At 36.9% G+C, this 21,347-nt stretch overlaps 1 protein-coding gene across 1 annotated transcript; it reads right to left on the minus strand.

Annotated features, from left to right (window-relative positions):
- Nucleotides 1-318: 318 nt before the first annotated feature.
- LOC127431091 (GPN-loop GTPase 3-like) lies at nucleotides 319-15,517 on the minus strand. The gene is made up of 8 exons (XM_051681348.1): nucleotides 15,318-15,517; nucleotides 15,026-15,134; nucleotides 14,173-14,340; nucleotides 11,740-11,864; nucleotides 11,396-11,511; nucleotides 11,190-11,286; nucleotides 929-1,057; nucleotides 319-766 (listed from the first exon to the last, which is right to left on the minus strand). Exons 1-8 carry the CDS (start codon nucleotides 15,363-15,365, stop codon nucleotides 701-703), a joined length of 858 nt encoding a protein of 285 aa, XP_051537308.1. The 5' UTR covers nucleotides 15,366-15,517; the 3' UTR covers nucleotides 319-700.
- Between the last annotated feature and the right edge of the window lie 5,830 nt (nucleotides 15,518-21,347).

Consider the following 21,347-nt stretch of genomic DNA (forward strand, 5'->3'; position numbering starts at 1 on the left):
TTAAGTCAATTTTTTACAGAAATTCTTCTTCCTGTCCAGTAGGGGGCCTATGCATGAATAATGTGAATCACCAAAAAACACAAGAAGAAGAATGTGAAAGTGGAGATTTAGCAGGGAGGAGAATTTATAGTGAAATTGAACTTAAAAATTGATCTGTTTCTCACCCACACCTATCAAATCGCTTCTGAGCACTGGAGTCATATGGACTACTTTTATGCTGACTTGTATGATTTTTTGGAGCTTCAAAATTTTGGCACCCATTCACTCGCATTGTATGGACCAAAAGAGCTGATATATTCTTCAAAAAATCTTCATTTGTGTTCTGCTGAAGAAAGTCACACACATCTGGGATGGCATAAGGGTGAGTAAATGATGAGAGAATTTTTTGGGTGAACCATTCCTATAAATGCCTATCAAGAAATGGCCAGAATGTAATGAATTACAAAATCCTAAACGTGAAACACCACATTTGTCATTTGCACATTTTTATTGCAAAAATAAATACAATTCTAAAAAAAGATAACATTTTATAAAACTCTTGCTAAGATTGAGGCATGGCAAAGGTTAGGGTTGAATCCTTCAAACAATGACATTATGAAAGCGACAAGATGTTTTTGTAATAAGTGAAACTATTTCTTAAATGCGCTTGAATCAGAACAGTCAAACACATTCCTAACTTAGTCCTGCATGAAGCTTAAATTTAAGAGTCCACTCTGTCTTGGAAGAACTCATCAAAATTTGTGTTACTCGGTTCCTCATCAACGTCCTAGAGAGAAAGAAAAATGTGTTATAATTTGATCTAAAACAGCATTGTAATTTTACAATTAATAAGCCACATAATGGTACACTTTGGTGTTTTTCTTGCCAATAAATGACAGTAAAATAAGAATAAGAATCATAGAATATCCCAGTAACCCTATGCACAAACCTTGGGCTCTTTAAACTCCAAGTCTTCACCATACTGAATGGAGAAGTCAATGTGCTGCAGGACGATGTTGATGCCCTCCACATCAGTACGATCAAAGGGCAGGAAACGGACCAAACTGTAGTCATCAATCTACAGAAAGCAGTGATATTTTGTAACTTTTTTTGTATAGGATGCTTGTAAAACTTGTGCCTCCAAAACATTAAGAGTGGATATACCTGTAATTTATTAATATTTACTGTTATTTTACAAACTTGGTTTAGGGTTATTTCAAAATCCCTAAACCAAGATCAAAACACTAACTTTGAAGCTACATCCATCACACTTGGTACAGACATTCAGACTGTTCTGGAACAGTGTCCTATGTCCTTTCCAATGAATCAGACTTACGGTTTTTGTACAGCAAATAATACAAAATCGGAAAACCTCATATACTTAAATTGATAGACTGTTCAAATGAGCCAACGACATGCTCGTTAATTCAACTCCAACTATAAAAAAATTCAAATATAAACAACCAACACAAGGCCTTTGATCTACTTTGAAGTTGCTCTCTCAACTTTTCTCTCTCTCTCTCTCTCTCTCTCTCTCTCTCTCTCATATATATACACTCAGTGCTTTCAGAAAGTATTCAGACCCCTTCATTTTTTCACATTTTGTTATGATGCAGCCGTATGCTAAAATGCTTTCTTTCACATCAATCTACACTCCATACCCCATAATGACAAAGCAAAAACCAGATTTTTGATAACTTTGAAAATGTATTAAAAGAAAAAACTGAAATATCACATTGAAATAAGTATTCAGACCCTTAACTCAGTACTTAGTTGAAGCACCTTTGGCAGCGATTACAGCCTCAAGTCTTTTTGGTATGATGCGACAAGCTTTGATCACCTGGATTTGGGGATTTTCTGCCATTCTTCACTGCAGATCCTCTTAAGCTCTGTCAGGTTGGATGGGGACTGTCAGTGGACAGCCAATTACAGGTCTCTCCAGAGATCTTCGATTGGGTTCAAGTCCGTGCTCTGGCTGGACCACTCAAGGACATTCAGAGTTGTCCCTAAGCCACTCTTACATTGTCTTGGCTGTGTGCTTAGCGTCATTGTCCTGTTGGAAGGTGAACCTTCGGCCCGGTCTGAGGTTCTAAGCACTCTGGACCAGGGTTTCATTAAGGATTTCTCTGTATTTTGCTGTGTTCAGCTTTCCTTCAACCCTGACCAGTCCCCCGGTCCCTGCTGCTGAAAAACACCCTCACAGCACAATGCTACCACCACCATGCTTCACCGTTGGGATGGTATTGCGCAGGTGATGAGCGGTGCCTGGTTTCCTCCAGACATGACACTTGGAATTGAGGCCAGACTGTTCAGTCTTCATTTCATCAGACCAGAAAATCTTGTTTCTCACAGTCTGAGAGTCCTTTAGGTGCTCTTTTTTCAAATTCCAAGTGGGCTTTCATGTCAAATTGTTTTTTTAGATAATATCATCTTGTGGGGGTGTTACATTGATGACGTTATCCCATTTAGTTCGGGTTCAGAGGAAGATCTAATATCATTTCACCAATATCTTAATAGTACTAACTGAAATGTTAAACTATCCCTAGAGTACAATAAGGAAAAGATTAATTTTCTGGAGCTTGAAATTAGTAAAGATAAAGATGGCTTTTTACATACATCAATATTTAGGAAATCTACTGATAGAAATATGGTTCTTCATGCTAAGAGTTTCCATCCTCCTAAATTGATATAAAACATACCGTTTGGACAATTTCAAAGACTGCGTAGGATTTGTGACAAAGAGCAAGATTTTGAGGATAAATCTAAGGACTTAGAAAAATGCTTAGATTAATACATAGTTACCGACCACCCACTCGTGAAAATCATTGGTTAGGGGATAAACCTAAGGGTTGTTTTAAATGTCATCGATGCAATCACTGCGATAATGTAGTACAAGAAAATACTTTTCTAGATGGAAAAACAATTAAGATTTAATCTATCAAACACTTAATTCATTGTAAAACTACTCATGTTATCAACAGGTTGGAATGCACAAAATGTAAGGTTTTCTATATCGGTAGAACAAAAAGACGATTGTAAGAATGTATGAACATAAATATGCCATTGGGAGGGTAATAAAGAGTTTGGCTATGGCTAAGCATTTTAAATCAATGCACAACTGTAATCCTTCTACTCTTAAAATACAGAGAACAAAAACTTAATCAAAGAGAGACTTTTTGGATATACAAGTTAAATGCTATGAAATATCCTGTCTTTTCTATAATTTAGTTTGTGTGTGTGTGTGTTGTGAGTAGTTGTATTTCTGTTCTTTTGTTAAGTTCATTATTTGTAATATTCCCTTTGAATAGTAAAACCCATAACAATAGCAAATGCTTAACACTATAGTTAACAAGTTGATCATGTGACTTACTAAATAATTGATATTACTCTCACCAGTGTGAAGTTTGTTTGATACTCTCCCTGAGGAAGGCTCACGCCGAAATGTGTAAGAGCGCTGTTTTAGGGATGGACGATACCACTTATTTGTGGATAAGGACACCAATACCGTTAGTTCTATAACATTTTTTTTTCTTTTGATAAAATGGGTAATTAAAAATATTATTTTTAGTCATAATTCAAATATTTTTTTTACATTTGTGAGCCTAAACAGAAAATTATTAGACTTCTGTTTTGTTTACCCGTACAAAAAGTAACCATGGTTTCACAACAGTAACTACAGTTTAACCATGGGATTTAGTTAAACCATAGTTACCACACAATAAACCATGGTTCCTACAACAATATTACTGTAGTAAAACCATGATTTACTATTTTGTAAATGACTTATTAACAACAATTACAAACAATTATAAGAAATAAGAAATGTCACCTTTAGATACGGTGTTATTTTAGCATGAATTTACTCCAGAAGCATTGGTGTAGAAGTGTCTGAAGAGGTGGGCATACTGTGAATTTATGAAAGACCCCCCATAAAAAAACACATGCACCCGTTCTCTAAAATGTACATTTATATACAGTACATGTGTAAAAAGTATAAGAAATTTATTTTTCCATTAAAAAACAAAAAACAAAAACAAAAACAAAATGCCTGCGGTAATTATAGTCCCACATAAACAAAATGTATATCAGGGTAAGTTTCTTGCTGTCATGGTGTACAGTACACTGCTAAAAACCATGGTATGGTAACCTGATTTTCAATATGTATTTAAATTAATAGGTGTCATTAATGTACCTTTTATTAGGCTACTATGAAAATGGTTAATACTTTATTATTACTCTAATTCATTTGAAGCTTATCATTATTGTTTATGTTCATGGTAACCAAATTATAATATCTCTAGTTTATTTATTTTTTAGAATCGATATTTTTGTGTGAGGATCAATATTTTTGATACAACATCAGTATCGGAAGTATCAATACTTTAGGATTGATCTGCCCATCCCTAGCTGTTTTACCTTTTGTATTAAGCCATGTGATAATAAAGTTTTTTTTTTAATTAATAAGAGAGCCATGGTTATCCAGCTTTTTGTTTTTTGGACTATTATGAACCCTTGACCATAGAGCACCTAAATTTTATACTCCACCCTGGAAGCACTCTCTATTGTTTAAGAGCTTTCATGTGTCTTGCTCTGAGGAGAGGCTTCCGTCTGGCCACTCTGTCATAAAGCCCAGATCGGTGGAGTGTTGCAGTGATGGTTGTCCTTCTGCAAGTTTCTCCTATCTCCACACATGATTTCTGGAGCTCAACCAGAGTGACCATTGGGTTCTTGGTCACATCTCTTACCAAGGCCCTTTTTCCCTGATTGCTCAGTTTGGCTGGGCAGCCAGCTCTTGGAAGAGTCCTGGTTGTTCCAAACTTCTTCCATTTAAGAATTATGGAGGCCACTGTGCACTTGGGAACCTTCAATGCAGCTGAAATTTTTTTCTAGCCTAACCCCAGATCTGTGCCTCAACACAATCCTGTCTCTGAGCTCTGCAGGCAGTTCCTTTGACCTCATGGCTTGGTTTTGCTCTGATATGCATTTTCAGCTGTGAGACCTTATATAGACAGGTGTGTGCCTTTCCAAATCATGTCCAATCAATGGAATTTGCCACAGTTGGAATCAAAGTGTAGAAACATCTCAAAGATGATCCAGAGAAATGGGATGCACCTGAGCTAAATTTCAAGTGTCATAGCAAAGGGTCTAAATACTTCTGTCAATGTGTTATGTAAGATTTTTCTGCAAAGTTATCAAAATCTGTTTTTTGCTTTGCCATTATGGGGTATGGAGTATAGATTGATGTGAAAAATAAAATAAAATAAATAATTTAAAGCATTTTAGCATCAGGGTTCCCACTCTTTTCAACCAATGAATTTCCATGAGTTTTCCATAACGTGAAAGCTAATTTCCATGCCCAAATATTTAGCCTTTAATTCTGAAAATGGCACCGAAATCACAATCGCAAATTTGTAAATCACAAAACCACACCATTGCTTCATGAATTAAACTGAAAACATTTAATGAATAAATTAATTAATAATTAAAAATAACTACAACTTGTAGTAAGTTCCCAGTGGATAGACTAACTTACAACAGGTGAGATCTTCCTGCATGTGCAATTAAACAGATGCAGTATTCAAATATACTATAAAAAAAAAAAAAAAAAGTAAACAACAAAATGTATCTACAGTTGAAGTCAGAAGTTTATATACACTTAGGTTGAAGTCATTAAAACAAATTTTTTTATCACTCCACAGATTTCATATTAACAAACTATAGTTTTGGCAAGTCGTTTAGGACATCTACTTGTGCATGACACGAGTAATTTTTCCAACAATTGTTTACAGACAGATGGTTCACTTTTAATTGACTACATCACAATTCCAGTGGGTCAGAAGTTTACATACACGAAGTTAACTGTGCCTTTAAGCAGCAGAAAATGATGTCAAGCCTTTAAACAATTAGTCAGTTCGCTTCAGATAGGAGGTGTACTGAACTGGAGGTGTACCTGTGGATGTATTTTAAGGCCTACCTTCAAACTCAGTGCCTCTTTGCTTGACATCAAAAAAATCAAAAGAAATCAGCCAAGAAAAAAATTATGGACCTCCACAAGTCTGGTTCATACTTGGGAGCAATTTCCAAATGCCTGAAGATACCACGTTCATCTGTACAAACAATAGTACGTAAGTATAAACACCATGGGACCACCATGAGACGCATTCTGTCTCCTAGAGATGAATGTAGTTTGGTGCGAAAAGTGCAAATCAATCCCACAACAACAGCAAAGGACCTTGTGAAGATGCTGGAGGAAACAGGTAGAAAAGTATCTAAATCCACAGAAAAATGAGTCCTATATCGACATATCCTGAAAGGCTGCTCAGCAAGGAAGAAGCCACTGCTCCAAAACCGCCATAAAAAAGCCAGACTACAGTTTGCAAGTGCACATGGGGACAAAGATCTTACTTTTCGGAGAAATGTCCTCTGGTCTGATGAAACAAAAATTTAACTGTTTGGCCATAATGACCATCGTTATGTTTGGAGGAAAAAGCTTGCAAGCCGAAGAACACCATCCCAACCGTGAAGCATGGGGGTGGCAACTTCATGTTGTGGGGGTGTTTTGCTGCAGGAGGGACTGGTGCACTTCACAAAATAGATGGCATCATGAGGAAGGAAATTTATGTGGATATATTGAAGCAACATCTCAAAACATCAGCCAGGAAGTTAAAGCTCGGTCGCAAATGGGTCTTCCAAATGGACAATAACCCCAAGGATACCTCCAAAGCTGTGGCAAAATGGCTTAAGGACAACAAAGTCAAGGTACTAGAGTGGGCATCACAAAGCCCTGACCTCAATCCGAGTGAAAAGCATCAAAGACGTGTGTGAAGTGCACATCAGTCCAGAAAATAAAAACTTGCCTGTTTTTATTTTCTAGCCCGATGTGCACTTCACACACTTGTCTTTAATGCTTTTCACTCAGTAATGTAAATTTTCAAAAACATAAACTCTCAATACTGTAAACTCTCACTAACATAAACTCTTACTAACATAAACTCTTTATAATATAAATTCTCCAAGAACACGCCAGCACCGCACTGTCATGTCGCTCTCTCCCCTCTCTGGTGTGTTTGGCTGCTTTTTTTTTTTTTTTTTTGAGACATTTGAATTGTAAATGTTTATTTACCAATATAATGACTCCCTTGCTCTTACTTAATGTCCACCCCATATCTTCCCAAATTTTTCAGCTTCCTGCGGGGAGAGATGTGTTTCTTGAAGAAACACTATATCATATTTCTTACGTTTAAGAAAAGTAATAACCTTCCTTCTTTTTATGGGGTGCCCCAACCCATTTACATTCCATGTGGAGAGAGACAATCCACTCATATTAACATCTGACATTTTGATATAGCAGAAAAAATGAATTGTGTGTCAAAAACAAAATTATGCAGACCACATTCCCCATTAGTGAAATAATCAAACCCCGAACCTCCCCCCGAGCAAAACAAACAGAAAAAAGAAAAACGTGCGCATTAACCCCGCACACGAAAGCGCCAACCGGCGACAATCCCTCTAAACTCAAAAGGTCCATGAATGCCCACGAGCCCCCACGACATCTTTGCCATCGGATTGCTCAATTTTGCCTCACAAATTTGTGAGGCAAAATTACATAACAGAAAATACTTTGTAAAATAAACCCCAGTCAATAGGTGATCTTCCACAAAACAAATTCCAGCTGATATAAAACCGTTCAGATATGTTCAGTGAGCCGGCTGTTATGAGTTCATCGATTGACGTAATCATTCCGATGTCCCGTAAACATACTCAACAAAACACTCCAGCCAGTAGGAGGAATAAGCACGAAGAACGAACAGATTAATCCACAGCTGTTCCAAAGGAGTGTTATTCAACAGAACAAGCTCCAGCCGCTAGGCGGAACCAATACAAAAATAAACAAAACCGGCCTCCCGGTTCCCCGGATGGTCGAGTCAGTTCACTCGGAGGCCGCATTAAAAGTATATACCATGACTTACACAATCCGTCAACTTTATAAAAGACATCCTTTGTGTGAGCATGTAGATATTTTGCGGTCATCTGTAGTGTCCACTCTCAAACTGGCCGGGAACTTCAATGCAAAAGTAATCTTTCGTCAATGCAAAAGTTTCTTTAAAGAAAAGTGTTATTCACAAAACAAGCTCCAGCCACTCGGCGGAGCCAACGCAAAAAGAAAAAAGAAACCAAAATGATGCCCAGCTTCCTCAAAAGCCAGAATAAGTACAGCAAGTCGACCCATTCATATGAGAAACACCCAATGGTTTACTCACCCATTGATTCAATAAAAGACTTTGCCTGATTGGGACATGTAAATACTTTGCAACCGACCTTCGTTTCTATTCTCAGTTTGGCCAGGAACATCAGAGCAAAAGTGATCTTTCGCTGATGTAAGAGTTTCTTACATTCCTTGAACCGATCGCGTTTCTCTCTTGTCGAACTCGCAAAGTCCGGGAACAAGAAAATATTGTGATTCTTCCAAGAAATCTTCCCTTTGCTCCTCGCCTGGCACAACACAAGATCTTTATCGGATGATCTCAGAAATCTGGCCAGAATCGATCGAGGCATCCCTCAGCAGATCTGTGAGCTCGCTCGATTTCCTGGCTTGTTATGTCGAGCAAACTCGGGAAAAGCTCGTCTAGGAATGGTCTATTTCACCATATCTCTGCCCTCCTCATGCTCAGGAATTCCAACAATTCGAATGTTATTCCTGTGGCTTCTATTCTCAAGATCTTCAAGCTTTTCAAGGAGATGTTCCAAATCAACTTTGGTCGCTGGCGGATTAGCAGTTAATTCCCTCTCCGATGATTCCAGAAAATCGATTCGTCTCTAAACATTAGTCACTCTTGTAACTATCTCAGAGAATTTTATTTCCATCGCCGTAATCGATCAACATATTACAGCGAGATCCTCCAAGTCAGCAAGAACCTTCGTCAACATCACCGACATGTTGGACAACTGACACTGGATCTCCTCTCCCACCGCACAATCCAAATCGAGTCCCCGGTTTGTAGGCCTGTCGGGGCTTTCATCCTGAACATGTAAGTGTCTTTTAATATCTCCAGAGCCCGAGAATTTTGACTTCTTTGCCATGTTTTGCCTTAAAGAGCAAATGTGTAACTGGGTGTATCAAATTTCACCAGATTATAACATGAAAATAAATATAAATTTAGCAAAGTGCGCAGAGCTCGTCGCTCCCACGTCTGCTTCTTGCATGGCTTCACGTGACCTCTGTTTGTCTGCTTTTTAAAGTCTCCCTCCGCTATCACTGTAACAAGAAACAGCTGTTAGAAATTACGCCAACCAGTTTGACGAACCACACCACTCTCTCTCTCCCACAAACAGACACACGACCATGCCCCCATCCCCACAATCACCTGAAGTAAGTATCCACTGGAACTACAACCTTTGAAATGTGAAAATACTGCACTTTTACTGGTTTTTTTTTTATGTTAACTTGCACGTCAACAGCATAGTGGGTGGAATTTTCAGATGGTCCCTTGAGTATGCTAGGCAATGAAAGTGCATCAGTGCATGTTCAGACATAATTCTGCAGCCACACCAAGTGTTGACTGTTCTGCGTACAATATTTTATGGCCCTTGTAGTACAGTTATATACCCTTTAGACCAAGTGTGCGAACAATATTTTTGTTAGACTGTCACCTTCAGAGAGTATGGGTAAAAGAAAATGAATATCCAACGAATATCGAGCCTAAAACTGACTTTACCCCACTTCATATAGGTATTTTTTAGCCCTTTACATTAACATAAAAAAGATCATTTTCTTGTGGCCATGAAATAATGATGTTGTTCCCTCAACATAATATCTAGTGGCCACAACATATTATCATGTTCCCACAGGTTATTATGATGTGGCAATGACAAAAATTAAGTGAACCAAATCTGTCCCTTCCCGGGCACCGTAGGATCCCGATCCTTTGCCAGCCATTTTTCATACTTGACTATGCTGAGCAAGGCATTGTTAAAGGTGCACTTTCTTGGCATGCTAAACTTAGCTGTAAAAGCTAATATTACATGCTAAAGTAGGTTACGTGAAAATTAGCAAAGAGAGACACACTTCACTGAAATAAGCGAGTAAATGACAATTAGCCTGAAAACGTGAATCCTAAAATGGGCGGGGATTAGCAGAACGTCATTGTCTCTAATTGGTCAGGTATTCTAAATAACATGATTTTAAACTCTTCACCATGTGTTTTTAATTCAGTGCAATGCAACACCCCAATTAAATATCTTAGGACAGAGCATAGTAATTAAAAACATATGAACTAAAAAAAAAAATCCATGATTTTTCCATATCTTTGAAGATTTTATTAATTTCTATGACTTTTCCAGGCCTGGCAATCACAATTTTAAAATTCCCTGATATTTCCAGGTTTTCCATGACCGTGGGAACCCTGTAGCATAAGGCTGCAACATAACAAAATGTGAAAAAAAGTTATGCACTGTATATATCCATCTATCTATCGGACTGTCTTTGTGAAGTCTGACTATCTAGCTAGCTGGCTGTTTGTCTTACTGTTTTGTCTGTATTAAAGCTGTCAGAAAATTTGCTATGTATATAACTGTATTTAGTGAAAAACGCTGGTATTATGAAGCTCAAGTTTGTTGTAGTACTATGGCACCAGAAAGGGTACAACACTAAGTTAAAATTGAACCATCTATTTAAGCTTTTCTATTCTCATTTTACTTTTTTATTTTAGATTTGAGAATATGAACTGGCTAAGACTTTTGACTATCATTTTACACACATTTGTTAACAGCCAGATATTTTCTTAGCAAAAAAAATCACTGTAACATGGTGCTGATTGGTTTATGTTGATTTGTTGCTCCCTCGTGGATGTAGGAGACAACGGCAATTAAAAAATTCAGATGTCTTTTAGATTTACCCTGACTGAAGTAATGTCTTTAAATTTGAATATAATTTGAATTTTGGTTACATTTCAGTGAATTCAACCCTGTTGACAGCCCTAGTCTATTTAACCATCAAACTTTAAAAACTAGTTTAACTTTTAGACAAGGTTTTGTGACAACATCTAAGTTTGTCTTGATAAACTTTACCTATCTAGTTACCAATTAACACACAAGACCACATTACTCTTGGATTTGTGTTCACAGTTTTTGTCTCTAATAGCGTTTGTGGATTATTAAGGCTGATCAACATTAACTATGCAGAATGACAATCTGTGTAATGGGCATCTTACCAAACCACATATGGCCTTGGTTAATTTTCTGAATTTCTTGCTTCTTAAAGCTACAGAGTTGTCCTCCATCACTGAGTACATATCCGGGTCAAGATACCTGTAAATAGTAAACACTGTCACATCATGTATATGTTGTCTCTAACTAGACTTAACATTTTAGAGTGAATTTTAAATTGATCAAATTTAAAAGTCTCTCAGAAACATACTTTTCTATTTCCTTTTTAGCCTTTGGACTGAGTAGATCCATTTTAGTCATTATGTTGACTTGTGGGATTTCTAGCATCACCATGGCACTCAAGGCTGCCATAATTCCAGAGATAAACTAGACAATGAATTTGAACGAATATCATATTTAGAATATTTCCAACTTCAATAAATAATTTATCAAAACAGCGTTTAAAGATACAATTCAAAAGTGCTGAAACGGTTCCAATTAAAATAAATCTTAAAACATAAGTGATTTACGTTAAGTTACACAACAAGACTGTTGTTTTTGACATTATTTGCTACTGCCGTATGATAAACAGCTTACCAAATATATGCATTTTACCTTGAAAGTCTCTACCATGAATTGTGAGTCCACCAAGAACACCCCACACACACGGAACTCCCACTGCTGTAGCTGCTCCACAAGCTGCTTCATAACAGGCAGATGAGTGTACAACTCAATCTGACCTGCAGTCAAAGAACACAATGCTCTTCATCATTCCTCAATACAGGCATACCAATCCTGAGTGATTACAATCCTTTAAGGAATGGTCCATTTAAATAAGAAAATTCTCTCATCATTTACTCACCCTTATGCCATTCCTGATGTGTATGACTTTCTTTCTTCTGCAAAACACAAATGAAGAGTTTTAAAAGAATATCTCATCTCTGTAGGTCTATACAATGCAAGTGAATGGTGCCCAAAACTTTGCAAGCTTCATAAAGAACATAAAGGCTACATGAAAGTAATCCACATGACTTCTACGTATAACGATCCAGTCAATTTTAATCGAGAAAAGACCAAAACATAACTCCAAAAAATATAACTTTTTCACTATAAATCTTCAGCAATCTTGTCGATCCTGATTTCAAGATTGATTACAATTCCTAGTGCCATCTAGCGCTCTGTACATGCTTTCAGCACAAAGAAAGTATAATCGAGTTTAAATGTACAGTGAAAAAGTTGTTATAATTTGGTCTGTTGTCACCCAAAACTGATTAAATTACTTCAGAAGACATGGATTAAACCACTGGAGTCTAATGGACTACTTTTATGCTGCCTTAACACCGCCACCTGCCTGTTATGCTGATGGTCCTCTGCGTGCTGACAAATCAGCGCCGACCTGCCGAGGCATGGACTCTACAAGTCCCCTGAAGATGTCCTGTGGTATCTGGCACCAAGACAATAGCAGCAGGTCCTTCAAGTCCTGTAAGTTGTGAGGTGGAGCCGCTGTGGATCGGACTTGTTGGTCCAGCACATCCCACAGATGCACGATCGGATTGAGATCTGAGAAATTTGGAGGCCAGGGTAACACCTTAAACTATTCATCATGTTCCTCAAACCATTCCCGAACAATGTGTGCAGTGTGGCAGGGCGCATTATCCTGCTGAAAGAGGACACTGACATCAGGGAATACCATTACCATGAAGGGGTGTACCTGGTCTGCAACAATGTTTAGGTAGGTGGCACTTGTCAAATTGGCATCCACATGAATGGCCGGACCCATGGTTTCCCAGCAGAACATTGGCCAGAGCATCACACTCCCTCCCTCTTGTTGTCTTCCCACAGTGCATTCTGTTGCCATCACTTCCCCAGGTAAACGGTGCACACGGCCAGTACACAGCCTTCCACATAATGTAAAAGGAAACAGGACTCATCGGATCAGGTGACCTTCTTCCACTGCTCCAAGGTCCTGTTCTGACACTTGCGTGCCCATTGTAGGCGCTTTCGATGGTGGACAGGGGTCATCACGGGTATCTGTGGCTACGCAGCAGGGTGCGATGCACTGTGTGTTGTGACACAATCCTCCCATAACCATCATTAACATTTTCATTGACTTGTGCCACAGTAGACCTTTTGCCGGTTCGGACTAGACGGGATGGCGTTCGTTGCCCTCACGCAACGATGAGCCCTGGGTGCCCAACACCCTGTCGCCGGTTTGTGGTTTGTCCCTCCTTGAACCACTGTTGGTAGGTACTCACCACTGCTCACCGGGAGCACCCTACAAGCCTTGCCATTTCAGAGATGCTCTGACCCAGCCGTCTGGCCATAACAATTTGGCCCTTGTCAAAATCGCTAAGGTCTGTACTCTTGCCCATTTCTCCTGCATTCAACACAATGACTACGAGAACTGATTGTACACTTACCATATAATCTACCCAGACCTTGACATGTGGCCTTGTTAGGAGATGATCAACGTTATTCGCTTCACCTGTGAGTGGTCATAATGTTTTGGCTCATCAGTGTATGTGCTTTATGGCGTGTCAAAGTTTTGGAGACCATTCACTTGAATTGAATTGACTTACAGAGCTGAGGTATTCTTCTAAAAATCTTCAATAGTGTTCTGCAGAAGAAAAAAGTCATGCATATCTGGAATGGCAAGAGGGTGAGTAAATTATTTAAAAGGATAGTTCACCCAAAAATGAAAATTCTCTTATCAATTTCTCACCCTCAGATGTGTATGACTTTCTTCAGCAGAACACAAACTCATGGATTACTTCTGTTTTCTTTACATGATTTTTGGAGCTACAAAGGTCTGATCACCATTCACTTGCATTGTAAGGACCAACAGAGCTGAGACATTCTTCTAAAAATCTTTGTGTTCTGCAGAAAAATAAAGTCATACACCTCTGGGATGTCATGAGGGTGAGTAAATGATGAAAGAATTTTCATGTGTAGGTAATCTATTCCTTTAACTGATTACATTCAACAGTACCATGCATACTTAAAAAAAAATAATCATAAAAATGATTATATGGATGTAGAGCATCTTACCAGGGCAATCAAAGAGTATATAATCATCCTCCACATGACCAAGACAATCTTCCAACCAGTCAAAGTTGTTGGCAAAGTACTCCATGCAGAAGACCAGTCCTCCATTAGGACCAAATCGCAGAGAGTCGTCCTCCATAACGTCATCCACTTGGATCAGTTCTCGAATATCTGCATATTTAAAAACGATCATCTTAAATATGGGAATGGCTTGATTCATGTACACAACCAGTCAAACGTTTGGGCACAACTGACTGAAGACCTCTTGATCTAAAGGCCAATGATTAAATGCTTAAAGCTGAATCCCATCTGCATACTGTTTCTGGCATACTACATTGTAGGGAGGTGTGGATATTCGGACTCATCGCAAAACAGTTTTCTGAAAACGCCCCCGTCTGCTGTGATCCAACAAACAGACAGTCCTGCCCACAACTCACGGCATTGCTCGAGTGAATGTTATTGTCTCTTTTAAGATGGGTCGCTCAAAACAAACAGTAATTTTCATAGTGCCACAGAGACACAGTACCTAACCTATGAATGACTTATAGTTGTCTCTGCATATTAAGCTGGGAAAGGAGAAAGTATTTTAACACCAAAAAAGTTACATACTTCAGCTTTAAAATGAGTTATTTAGACACCACTACCTGCTCCCATATATTCAAAATAAAATAGTGGACTTTAAGCATTTAATACAATGACCTGTATGTAGTGTCAATTATTATAATATGAATAAGCAAATTATTGAAACAAATTGCTGATAGATCACATATCTTATTTACAGTAAGTGTCTTGTACCTGTCCCATACTCTCTCTCTCTCTCTCCCCCTCTAAGTGTGCCTATCTATCCATTCCTCACCTGCCATGACAGGGTACTCAAAATGTTCTGCTGCTGGATCCAGATTCACCACCTGTACAGATCGGCTGAGGGCCTGGCAATGCTCTACCATGGTGGAACAGTAAGTACTCTATGAAATATGAAATGAAACTGGATTTAAATATTAAAAACAATATACCACACAGAGAGCAATGATTCACAATAACGCAAAGCAGACTCAGGTTTTAATGTTTGAACCTTAGAATGGATAAACACACTAAATAAAATAATGCAGAATTATTATGGATCCTCTAGTTCGTGGTAGTAAATTTACCTTTCCACTTCCAGCAGGACCCATCACCAGATGTGCGTAGCGAGGCATTGTCACTTCTCCAACGCAAACAGTGCGAGGTGTAATGTCCTTTTTTAATTATTTCACACACACACACAAAAGCTTATTTGCCTCCGCAATGTGTTCCTGCTTCAAAATCGACACTGCTGCGTACAGTGACCATGCTGTTTTCGGTCACTAGGGCTGGGAATCGATTCCAAAAAGAATCGACTCGTCGATTCTGAGGCGTTGGGAATCGAAAATCGACTCGAAACGTTCGGAGTCGATTCCTTTCGGGGAAACCGGTTGATATTTTCGGACTGTGTTTATTTCCTCGACCACTGAACTACTACACATTTCAGAAGCCTAATACTATTTACAAAAGTCTTATAAAGTGACTGCATCTTGAGTCTTTTGTGGTCCGTCAGCTTCTGTAAATCCGCTCCGTTTGTTCATCTGTATGAAGCAACACAAGCCATTCGACACATCTGCTTTCCTGTATGTCTGTCGGTATTTTACTTTGGATTAAATTTATAATCAATTAACATGCCAAATTTATGACAGTAAATTGGCATACAATGACAACATCCCCGATGTTACAACACAAGTCAGCAACAAGGAGATGGTAGAGTTGAGTTAGCGTACTACTTCACATCAATAAATCAGTGTTAAAGTTTAAATGATTTGCACTTATAAAAGCGAGAATTTAACGCTTCTCTACTCGTAAACATTTTTACAGTGTTTTAAAACCTTGTATGTATATATATATATATATATATATATATATATATATATATATATATATATATATATATATATATATATATATAAAATGTAAAAAACTAGCTTACATTTTACACCATTTTACATTAAAATTATTTTATGAAATCAAATTCAAAGACAAAAATTTTAAAGGATTTTTAGATATTTTTACAGGAAAACAATACAAATATTATTATCAAGAATGCAATTTTTGCCCTAATATCAAAGGTCTTACTACAAAAAAAAAAAAAAAAATGTCTACGAGTCTGCTCGTATGAATGTAACACATCATAAGAAAGTGTTTCACCGCTATTCAAATGCACTTTGTATCGCATCATTTATATGTATAAATGTTTTCCATCTGAAAGGACTAAATATTAAATGAAACAAATGACAATAAAATGCAAAGTAATTTCTTCAGTAATCAAAATACTTTTTGAATGTAACTGTATTTTAATTACCAAACTGTAACTGTAGTGGAATACAGTTACTTATATTTTGTATTTTAAATACGTAAACCTGTTACATGTATTCTGTTACTCCCCAACCCATATATATATATATATATATATATATATATATATATATATATATATATATATATATATATATATATATATGATATTGTATGAATCTGAATAAAACTGAAGTGTATTGTTTGGACATTTTATTCAGTGTACAAAAGGTAGTGGACAATTACTGTACATTATAATTTAAACCTCTTTCTAATCAAGAACTCATGAGTGGTAACAGACAATTTCAATGTAGGTAAAATGGTGCTTTTAATATGATTTGCAGTTGTTCTTCGAAATACAGCCGCATCTACTCAAACTTCCCTCAAATTTATCTCATGGGATTTAAGCATCGTGATTTGGTATGTGTATATAGGCCCTGATTTCATTTTAGAATGGACCTATTAATAGTAAATGTTGTTCATGCTATAATAAATAGTGCAAAAAACACTTTGTAGTGAGCTGTTTATGAGATTTAACTTTACCTCCCGTTTTTTTCGGAATAGAAAAAAATAAAAAAATAAAATGAGTCTGGAATCGACACTCGGAATCGATTCCAAAACCAAGAATCAGAGTCGATTCCCAAATTTCTGGAATCGAACAGCCATATCGGTCACCTACGGAAGCCCACAGAGGTCGAAATACCAGAAAAACGTACGGAAGCGCATTATCGGATGGGATCACAGGTCGTTTTAAATCACTTGTAAATATTCTACAGGACTCACAGTTCAGTTGACACTTCAACATGAAGAAACACGTGAAATTCCTTGAGAACAACAGCGACAAAAGTGGCATGTGCCATAAAACATATTTTTTTGTTGCCTTTAAGCTCAAAAACGGACTGGCATGAAACACTTTATTGTGTAGTTTTTCAAGTTTTCATGTACATTTAATAATCCATATGTGATGAAATGTGGTCTGAACAGGTCATCTGGGCTCAAAAATTTGGTACATTTTGTGCCATAAATAATTATATAATTAATTGGCCAGTTTAGGAGGCTATTTGCATCTTCTACACAAGTAGTAGCTAATAGTATACTTAACATAATTTAAATTAAATAGTTTGTAGTTTTTTATTTATTTATTTTTTATCTGCTTTTTATCATGTTATCATACTTTGGCCTAATCTCTTATACCTTATATATATTATATCTCTTATATATGCAAATTTAATTTAGCCAGCATTGTGCTTTAATGTATATGAGAAAACAGGCTCATGTGCTTTAAATCCTGTGTAATACAGTATAATTTATACATTTAAACAACTTGTATAATTATTTTTTAATGTCCTAAAAGTTTTATGTTTCTGAATCACTTATGCAACACTTATGCATGTTATATATAAGGCACAGTCTTCAGTCACCATGTGCCACTAATTGCACATCATCAATCTGCATTGCATCCATCTGCAATGATGGTCTATATTATAATTATGCAGTATGTTTGCACTCAGGACACAACCATTTTATCTCCCCAGCAACCTGACAGGTTTTCTTCCATACAGCTACAGTAGCAAGCTTTATCAGCAGAAAGTTCTGAAATATTACATTTGTATAATTTGGACAGAGTAACCAGAGCATCTCTGACACCAGTGAGTTAAATCTAAGACCAAACAGACATTCCTTAGAAACCCCTGACAAATGACTCTAACAAAATCTTAACATATAAAATCTTAAAATATTTAACTCACAGCTGTGTAACCACAGCATTACAGTTGAAGTCAGAAGTTTACATACACCTTAGACAAATACATTTAAACTCTTAAAAAAGTTTTTCACAATTCCTGACATTTAATTGAAGAAAACATTTCCTGTCTTAGGTCAGTTAGGATCACTACTTTATTTTAATGTGAAATGTCAGAATAATAGTAGAGAGAATGATTTATTTCAGCTTTTATTTCTTTTATCACATTCCCAGTGGGTCAGAAGTTTACATACGCTTTGTTAGTATTTGGTAGCATTGCCTTTAAATTGTTTAACTTGGGTCAAATGTTTTGGGTAGCCTTCCACAAGCTTCTCACAATAAGTTGCTGGAATTTTTGGCCATTCTTCCAGACAGAACTGGTGTAACTGAGTCAGGTTTTTAGGCCTCCTTGCTTGCACACGCTTTTTCAGTTCTGCCCACAATTTTCTATCGGATTGAGGTCAGGGCTCTGTGATGGCCACTCCAATACCTTGACTTTGTTGTCCTTAAGCCATTTTGCCACAAATTCAGAGGTATGCTTGGGGCCATTGTCCGTTTGGAAGACCCATTTGCGACTGAGCTTTAACTTCCTGGCTGATGTCTTGAGATGTTGCTTCAATATATCCACATAATTTTCCTTCCTCATGATGCCATCTATTTTGTGAAGTGCACCAGTCCCTCCTGCAGCAAAGCACCCCCACAACATGATGCTGCCACCCCCATGCTTCATGGTTGGGATGGTGTTCTTCAGCTCGCAAGCCTCACCCTTTTTCCTCCAAACATAACGATGGTCATTATGGCCAAACAGTTACATTTTTGTTTCATCAGACCAGAGGAGATTTCTCTGAAAAGTAAGATCTTTGTCCCCATATGCACTTGCTAACTGTATTTTGGCTTTTTTATGGTGGTTTTGGAGCAGTGGCTTCTTCCTTGCTGAGCAGCCTTTCAGGTTATGTCGATATAGGACTAGTTTTACTGTGGATATAGATACTTGTCTACCTGTTTCCTCCAGCATCTTCACAAGTTCCTTTGTTGTTGTTCTGGGATTGATTTGCACTTTTCGCTCCAAACTACGTTCATCTCTAGGAGACAGAATGCATCTCATGGTGTTCCCATGGTGTTTATACTTGCGTACTATTGTTTGTACAGATGAATGTGGTACCTTCAGGCATTTGGAAATCACTTCCAAGGATGAACCAGACTTGTGTAGGTCCACAAATTTTTTTCAGAGGTCTTGGTTGATTTTATATTTTTATTTTCCCATGATGTTATGCAAAAAGGCACTGAGTTTGAAGGTTGGCCTTAAAATACAACCACAGGTACACCTTCAGTTGACTCCAATTAGCCTATCAGAAGTTAACTGGCTAATTGCCTAAAGGCTTGACATCATTTTCTGGAATTTCCCAAGCTGCAATTGCAATATAATTATTAAGGACACTTAGTGTGAAATGTAACTGAATATTTAAAGAAAGTATTTCGGTTGTCTCTATGTAGTTAAAAGAAACCCAAGATTTGGAAACGAAATGCAGAGAGCAGCAATTGTTAAAGTGCTACAACAGAATTGTGACATAAAAACTATTCAGATCCCGAAGACCATGACTACAGCTCAATTTTTACAGGTATTTCATGAAAAATTATTGTGGCCCAAAAATCTGGATTCTAGAACCACATTGAAAATCTGGGATTCAAAATCTACTTCATATGGTAATGAACATTTTAGAATTCTGAAAATTTTGAAATAAACGTAGTTACGTTGTGACATAAAATGAATGTTTAAGATTTATGCACTTTCTTTGTTCCACTAATCAAATGGAATGAAAAAAAAAAAAAAAGTGTTAGTTCTTTGTACAAATAAATAAATAAAAAGATATCCTTATTTCTAATTTAAAGCACTAAAATCATGCTGGGGTAACATGGATTATCAGATTTTCCACAAACTTGTGGAGTTAATGCCAGCTCGGGTGCATGCTGTCATGAAAGCAAAAAAAAAAAAAAAAAATATATATATATATATATATATATATATATATATATATATATATATATATATATATATTATATTTATTTATTTTATTCATGCATTTTTCAGCTTTTAACTTAAATTGTTAGTTGATCATTTATTTTTAAAGAAAAATGTGTGAAAATGTAAACTAGAAAAGTACTTTCACTAGTCATCTCAGACTTTGAACCCCGTATACAATGATTATACAATATGTCACATTTACAATGATTTGTGTCTGTTACTACTATAATATAAAATAAAAACTGAGAAATAGCTACCAAATAACTCACAAATTACTATGTAAATTCAAATTACTCTCTTGGTTTTAACATCCAGGCTTGACACCAGGACAGAAGTGCTTTCTGTACAGTGTTGCAGAGGCCTACAACAAAGAGCACATGCGGCAGCTCATATGTCAGCACTACATGAATGTATTACACCGATGTATCAGGACAGGTACAATAATAATTCAAGCGAGGGAATTTTGTTTGTCTCTTTTGGTAATAACATTTATTATAATGAAATATATAATTTGTGCAATTATAAATTTTTATATGTGCAATATAGTGTGCACTCTAACTGAAACTCTATATTTTATTTCAGACTTGAATGTAAATGTAAAACAGTAGAGGTCAACACATGACCCAGAAGTGGGATGCATCACAAACTCTCAAACTACAACTAGCAAGATAAAAGAAAGTGGAAAGAGATATTTGACCGCAGAAAAGTAAAGAAAACAACTTGCCCTAAAATCATCAAAGGTGGGGAAAGTAAAAACGGTACAAATGTTGTACAATTCAGTATGTGAGCAATGGTGAAAAGTATTAATTGTGATCCTAATATTTACTATATAGAGTGTCTCAGAGATTTCAAAAATCAATTACAGTATAGTCAAGAATGAGAAGAACGAAAAGTACCTTTGCAAAACATGCCTCTTCACAGGGTAAGTTTGGCGCATTACAGACCATTGCTTATGCAGTACTTTACTTAGTACTTATGCGTCTTTCTTAATGATCCTGATATATGAACATAACAGGTTTCTCATTCCTGTTTTGAGCCTGTTTAAAGCATACA

The sequence above is a fragment of the Myxocyprinus asiaticus genome, chromosome 40, assembly GCF_019703515.2.
Source record: "Myxocyprinus asiaticus isolate MX2 ecotype Aquarium Trade chromosome 40, UBuf_Myxa_2, whole genome shotgun sequence".
NCBI classification, from domain to species: Eukaryota; Metazoa; Chordata; class Actinopteri; order Cypriniformes; family Catostomidae; genus Myxocyprinus; species Myxocyprinus asiaticus.